This window comes from Chlorocebus sabaeus, chromosome 17 (assembly GCF_047675955.1).
Source record: "Chlorocebus sabaeus isolate Y175 chromosome 17, mChlSab1.0.hap1, whole genome shotgun sequence".
Taxonomy (NCBI): domain Eukaryota; kingdom Metazoa; phylum Chordata; class Mammalia; order Primates; family Cercopithecidae; genus Chlorocebus; species Chlorocebus sabaeus.
The window spans coordinates 43,506,734-43,513,728 of record NC_132920.1 but is presented as its reverse complement, the minus strand read 5'-3'; the positions used below and the strand labels follow the sequence as shown (position 1 = coordinate 43,513,728).

At 61.5% G+C, this 6,995-nt stretch overlaps 1 protein-coding gene across 2 annotated transcripts in view; it reads right to left on the bottom strand.

Annotated features, from left to right (window-relative positions):
• Positions 1-216: 216 nt before the first annotated feature.
• The window catches only part of TTBK1 (tau tubulin kinase 1), a 45,454-nt gene continuing 38,675 nt past the window's right edge, over positions 217-6,995 (bottom strand). For both annotated transcript variants that reach the window (XM_007972493.3, XM_073006007.1), the window contains exons 14-15: positions 4,161-5,758; positions 217-3,492 (exon numbers count right to left, since the gene is read on the bottom strand). In XM_007972493.3, the coding sequence (XP_007970684.3) occupies positions 3,099-3,492; positions 4,161-5,758 (1,992 nt within the window). In that variant the 3' untranslated portion in view covers positions 217-3,098. The remainder of the gene's footprint in view (positions 3,493-4,160; positions 5,759-6,995) is intronic.

The window sequence follows — 6,995 nt, the reverse complement described above, 5'->3', positions numbered from 1 at the left end:
TTGCAGTCAGAAGGACAGCAGGACAGTCCTCTTCCTCCTCTGTGACCCTGAGCAAGTTACCTGTGTCTGTCCTGAGCTTTCATTTCCTCCCCTGCCTCCAGGACAGTCCCTCTGCACTTGCCCACCAACCTGTGCTCCGCTTTCCTGCCCAGCCCCGGCCCCAGGAACTGGGTTTTGCCTGCCCTCCCGCAGGGAAGAAGAGTCCAGGCCAACAGAAAAAGGTCCACAGGCTTTTTAATGGTGTGATGGCTACTTCCCTTCCGAGACCCGATCTAATCATTGACAGTGGCTTCCAGGGTGTTGGGGTGGGGTGGACAGGTGCAGGATGGGCAGAGGCCATGCAGTGACTGGGAAGGGCTTGGGGAGGGTGTTACATTCTGTTTGGCATGTAAACATTCTTAGGTGGCTTCCCGAGGGAGGGGAAGGGCAACTTCCTGCTCCCCACCCCATGCCCACCAGGGCTAGTCCCTGGAGTTGAGAAGACTGAGCAAACCAGGCCCCTGTGAGGAGCTGGGAAATAGGGAGCCTGGGGCACAGCCCCTCTCCTCTCCTGTGCCCCCTTCGTGCACGATGCGGCTGGGGAGGGAAGGCATGTGTTGGGGTGAGCAGACGCTGCATCTGAGTCAGTGACATAGGTTTTTCTGACAGGAAGTGCTGAGGGAGGTGGTGTGACACTTTTACAGAGGAAGGGCTCAGGACCTAGAGGCCTGGTGGAGAGAATGAATGCTTAGGGGGAAGAGGCTGCAGCTGGGGTTGGGGGCACCGGGAGATGTGGCTTCCTCTGCCCTGGATCCTTCCTGGGGAGAGGCACAGAGGGAGTCCCTTAGGTGACCCCCTCCCCACTGGCCCACTTTACCTCTCCCACCTCACCTGGTGACATTCAGAGACTCAGAGGCCTGAGGTCAGTTGGGAGCCCTAGGGTGGTTCGGAATCCCAAGGGAAGACTGGGTTTTGCGTCTCTGCCAGCTCCAATGCTGAGTGAAGCTGGGGGTAGAATGGACCTGGGGCTCTCTCAGGTCCCCCTCTTCCTCCCAGCTCCAAACCAGGGTGTTGTTGGTCCTGGGGCAGAGGTGAGGCTGGGGGCCCTACATTCACGGTTCGGTTGGTGGCAAGGAGCAGGCCCAGGGCCTGGGCACCAGGAGTCATGTCCTGGTCCCCACCTGGCACGAGCTGATTGTCATTCGGAGAAGCTCTAGGTGGGAGGCAGTGGTCCCTCCTCCACTCCCTCTGCTGGACCCAGAGGGCAGTAGAGGGCCTTGGGAGGGCCTCAAGTTGACAAGGAGGGCTCTGTCCGGAGAAGTTTCCTGAGTGTTCTGGGAGCTTCTGCATCAGCGTAGGGTGGATATCAAAGACTGTCCACCCAGGAGTCCTCCCCTCGGCTGGTCTGCAGAGAAGCCACCACCGTGGCCTGAAAGTGGCTGCCCAAGCTGCTGACTCTCCATGAGGGGGAGGGTGCTTTCAGGGTCAGCTGCCTCATGGGCATCCTTCTGGGTGATGGTGGCTGGATGCAGCCAGATCGCTGGGGCACACTAAGGCCTTTCTTCCTCTTTCCCTGGATGTCTTGGCTTGCTCTCTGTGACTCAGGGAAGGACAGAGAGGCTAGGCCAGGGGACAGAGGCTGCAGGGGCCTGTCCAGATAGGCAGGGCTGGCTGTCCCATCTGCAGCCAGTGTGCTGCTTGCCCCAGATGTAGGCAGTTGAGGCTCATGATGAGGTGGGGTGAGCTATGCAGGAGCCAGAACCCAGGAAGAGTCTCCACATCCATTCCTGGAGTAGAGCGGCTGCACAGGCTGGAGTCGGGGCAAGAAGGAACAGGCTGAAGGGTGAGCTGAGGGAAGAGTGGGCTTGGGCTGAGGACCCATCACTCAAGCATTCGATCTGGAAGTTAGAAGGGCCTTTCTGCCTCCAGGGGCCAGCTGTCTGTTGGTCGACCTCTCTCTGCTCTCTCTGCCCATTGCGGGAGACGATGCCTGAGCCAGCCCTCCCTCCCTCCCACAGAAGGGAGGACAGGGAGGGTGACCCCACCAGAGCTGAGTCCTCGAATCTCCAAAGGGCCAGCGCAAAGATGGTAACCAGCCACTTTCCACCTGCACTGAACTCAGGAAAGAGCAGGCTGGCTGGAACTGCAGTAGACAGGACTGAGGTTAGATGACAGGAAGGAATTCCTGATGGTGAGGGGTCCTGAGCACTAGATCAGGGGAACAGGGGAGGGAGTAAAACTTTGTTAAAGCCCCCTCCAACATCCCACTGGGAAATACTTGCCCAGGAAGGCAGCCCACACGCTTCCTATGGTTCCCACAGAGGCACCACCCAAATTTAGGAGGCAAGAGGTTTCTGCACCCCAGAGGTGCAGGGGAGCACATCCCCTGCCCACAGAATCACCTGCCCACCCATCTCCAAGATCACTTGCCCACTGCCTCCCACCGAGTTGTCCAGGATGGAGTCAACTTTGGGGCAGGTCAGACCTGCCCCCTCACACCTGAGTAGACCGATATCCCCTGGGTCCCCAACTCCAGCCTGGCAGTCCAGAGGCCGTCCCTGGCCACAATGGTTCCCAGAAGACTGTGGGGCTGGACCCTCGGGGGGAGGCTGGAGCCTCCACTTCTGGAATTTGAGGCTACTTCTCTGAAGCGGTAGGGGGACTTTGGCTGGAAAGGGGTCGGAGGAGGGCAAGGCGCCGCAGGAGGTGTAGGCAGAGGTTGCTGGGGGAGCATGGAGAGCAGCCTAGGCCTGGTGGGCGAACGAACCGGGCGTCCCCAAAAGTGGAGTCCTCGATGAAAAGTGGCTGAGCCTTCCCCGGGGCGGAGAGACTGATGTGAGGCTGGCCGGCCTGACGGCGGCAGGAGGATGAGAGGACACAGGGCGAGGAAGGGGAGGCAGACCCTCCCCGCGGCGCGGTGCCGCGTCCCCCACCGGCCCTGAGGGCTGGCGGGGCGCCGCGTGTGCTCGCGTGCGTCCTCGCGGGTGCAGGCGGAAAGCTGGGGCCAAGGGTGGCGCGCGTCGGGCGCGTAAGGCTGTGCTGGGAGCTGCTCCAGTGTGACCGGCTGCGGGTGGGGGGCCGGGGTGAGGGTGGGGGACCGCGGAGAGCCGCGGGCGTCATTATCTGGCCCCAGCCCGGCCCTCCGCGCCTCCTGCCCGGCCTTTGGTTGTTGCGCGCTGAGCCTGGAGTTTCCCTCTGGGTCCTTTCTTGGAGCCCCCGGGGGAGGGGGTGCCATCAGGCTGGGCCCGGGCCGACGGGACGCCCCGGGGCGGGGGGACCCCGGACCGGGCCTGGTGCGAGGGGGAGGGGCTCTCTCTGCGGGACAGGGACTGGCTCCGGGGGGACGCGCTGGCATTGCGCGCGGCGGAAGTGGACGTGGGGAGGCCCGGGCTGCGCGGGGCTGGGGGCCTGGCTCCGGCTTGGGCTCGCCCTGGGCCCAGGCCGCGGCCAGGAGGTTGCTTGGGGCGGAGGTCAGCAGCAGTGGCCGACCGTGGGGGAGTCTGCAGCTGGAGCCTGCTTGAGAGCAGAAGTCAGGAGAAAAGAAGAGGGCACAGAAACAAGACAAGGAGAAATATTTCAGAATCCTCCTGGGCACTGAGCACTGGAGTCCTGCATCCTCAGAGCTGAGACTGAGACCATGGCACAGATGGGTAAACTAAGGCCTGGCATTCTGTCCTCCAGGGCAGGACCTTGAGGGGCCACACGCTCCCAGGCTGCTGCTGGAATAGCCTGCTGCTGGCTTTCTTTGGGGTCCTCATTTCATCTTTAAAATTCTCATGGATTTTGCATTCTAATCTAGAATATACCTATGTTTATATTAATATGAAATGTTTTCTCCCAAGGAGTCAAAGCACTGGGCTTTATCCTTTGGCTTCCAATGCCCCATGGCATACCAGAGGCTGTGTGTGGACCCACTGGCCCCCATCAGCTTTTCCTAAGCCTGGTCTCTCTAGCACCCTCTCCACACATGCTTACTGAAGCCATTCCCCTGAGCCCAGTAAACAGGGCTGGAGCCGGAATCAGAGTGAGGCAGAGCACAGTTGGGAGGTGCTGGACCAGAGGTGTCACTGAGGGTCCCTCCTGATCTTCCATAGCCCCTGACCTTGGTTCTGGAAAAGCCCCTGCTGGTGGAGGCCTGTGGCCACCCTCTGCCCACCCTGGGGCTGGCAGCGGTTTCTCACCTGCTGGTGATGGCTGTGTCCGATGCTGGGGCCGCGCCGTGGGATCTGCTGGGGAGCTGCTGGGCTGCAGCAGGCACGGACATGCGGAGGCCAATGGGGCGGGGAATCCGGCTCCGGGTGGCGGCTGCCCGCCCGGCCTTCCTGGGCAAGGCCGCTGCGGGCTCAGAGGCGGGCGTGTCCTCCTCGGAGCCCGTGCCTGAGAGGGTCTCAGAGGCACGGCGCTGCTCCTCACTGGAGGAGGACGAGGCCCCTGAGGCCAGCCGCAACAGCAGGCGGCCCTGCCTCTTCTCCATCACCAGCCGCGCCAGGTCCTGCTGCAGCCGGGCCCGCTTGCTCCACCGCTCTTTGGCCGACAGTGAGCCTGAGGGCTCGGAACCGGTGTCCTCCTCAGATAGCAGGATGGGGATACGGCTCCTGGGGCGAGAGCCTGGCATAGCACGGTGTCTGGGGGAGATGGTGGCCACTTTCTCAGGGCTGGGCTCCAGTGGGGACACCGGGGCTGGACTGTCTGCAAGGGCCGGGCCATTGGGCAGTGAGTTTGTGGCCATCGCTGAGGGGGTTTCCCCCGGGGGCCCAGACAGGGCACAGCCCTCTATCTCAGCCCCATTCAGCCCTGACAGGGCGAGGCCATTCTCCAGGGGCGCTGGGGCCCCCTCCTCCACAGTGCCCCCATCAGAGGCCAGCTCCAGACCCAGCTCGCCCCCAGTGCTGAACTCCTCAGGCCGCAAGGCTTGTCCACTGGAAGACATGACGTTGAGGTGGGTTTTCTCCGCAATGTGCACAAAGGTCCTCTCAACTTTGGTGAAGGGTGAGGAGGTGACTGCCACGCCCCCGGCCCCTGTGGTCACTGTCCCGGCCCCCGGCCCTGCCCCAGGCCCCGGGGGTTTGGGCTCAGACTTGAGGACAGAGGAGAGGGTGCCTGGCTCAGATACGTCCAGCTGGCTGCCCGTGGGCTGGGGCCGCTCATGCTGAGGAGTGAGGGCAGCCAGGGTGCCCAGGTCAGGGTCAGGGGCCAGTTCGGCAGTGACGGGCGACTTCTTCATGTCGCCAGGAGAGACAAGCACCAGCGTTTTGGAACCCTCCTCAGGCTCCAGGTCCCCATCGGCCATGGAAGCCCGGCCCCTGGACTCCTTTTGATCGTCTGCCAGCAACGTGGACGGGGCGCCCTCCTGGCTCCTGTCGGTGCTCCTCTCACTCCCCTCACTGCTGGAGCCACTGCGAGGCCCCAGCACCTCCCCCAAGGCAACTGCCGCCGCAGCCTCTTCCTCCTCCTCTTCCTCCTCCTCCTCCTCCTCTTCTTCCTCCTCCTCTTCCTCTTCCTCCTCTTCTTCCTCATCCTCTTCTTCCTCTTCCTCATCTTCCTCTTCCTCCTCCTCCTCCTCTTCCTCCTTCCCATTAGCCTGAGGCTGAACAGGAGACAGCGGGACCTGGGGGGTGGTGAGCAGCATGTGGGAGAAGCCCACCCTCCGGACCCTGTTGAGCAGCCGCGCCCGTTCTCGGTAATCGGAGAGGTCCCTCTTGAAGTCCTGGTAGGGCAGACTCAGAGGCACAGCTCTTGGGAGGCCATTCACCTCAAATGGGGGCGCCACGGAGAACACCTGCAAGGGGCACACACAGGGACCCTCTGAGGTCACCCACCCTCCTGGACCCAGGGAGACTTCAACTGCACCCACAAGCTAGGAGACTCACAGGCCTGAGTCATCTACCAGAGTGTGAGCTCCATAAAGGTAAGCACAGGCATTGGGTCTGTCTTGTTCACTGCTCTGTCCTCAGGGCCTAGAATGGTCTCTGGCACCTAGTGAGTGCTCAGCAAACCTCTGATGAATGACTGTCCATGCTCTAGGTACCCTGAAGTCCCAGGCCCTGATCCTGGTGGCCTTTCTGCCTCCCAGCCTCTCCATGTCCCCAGCCCCTCTCATCGCCATGTGCATCCTTCACCCGAGTCAGCAACAATGACAGAAAATGAAAACTGAAAGGAACCACGACCACCACGCAGCTCAGCCCTTCCTTTTACAGATGAGAAAGCCAGGCCCAGAGATGGGTGGCAGGTGTCTGCGCCACTTCCTGGATGGGCTCTGCCAGGCTGGCTCCTAGATGCCCTCAGTACCACCTCCGGGTGTGCAGTTTCTCTGTGGCCAGAGAGCTGGCTGCCCAGGGCCACTAGATCCTGTGCTGGACAAGGGCAAAGGCGTGGCTGTCCTCTACCCTTAAAAGTGCAGGCTGGGCCCCTGGACCTCCAGTCCAACCTCTCAGCCAGGAATTTGTCCAGCCCTCGACAGGTATACTTAAGCTCCATTCCGTTTTCCTCTCCAAAGCTTTGTGCAGAGCCTTTGGCAATGTGATCTTGGTTTTCTAGGCTCTTGCCATGTCCCCCTTAGCCTCCTTCCTTCCAGACTAGAAAGGTCTGACCACCTGCTCAGGACCTTGGCTGCTGTGTTTCCTTTGCTCTAGCTCCATCCACCCTGTTCAATACACAGACATCCCCAGGCACCTGCAATGCCCTGGGCCCATGGCTGACACAGCTTTGTTCCATGGTGGGAGAGTGCTGATGGTGTCCAGCACTTTGCTAGCGTTTTCTAATATGCTGGGCTTCTGTCTTCCTGAGCTAGCAGAACACAGCCCATCCAGACCAGAAGCCCTGGGGATATCCTGCCTCCCCACTTTCCTGCCCCCCCACTTTCCTGCCCATCCATGCTGCCAAGGAGTCCTGCCAAGCATCCTTCTTAAACCTTTCTGTGTCTGCTACCCCAGGCCCACGAGCACAGCCTTGCCCTCTCTGGTGGTTCCCCAGCCACCGGCCTGCTCCCTCCATCCTGTACTGCCATCCACGCTTTT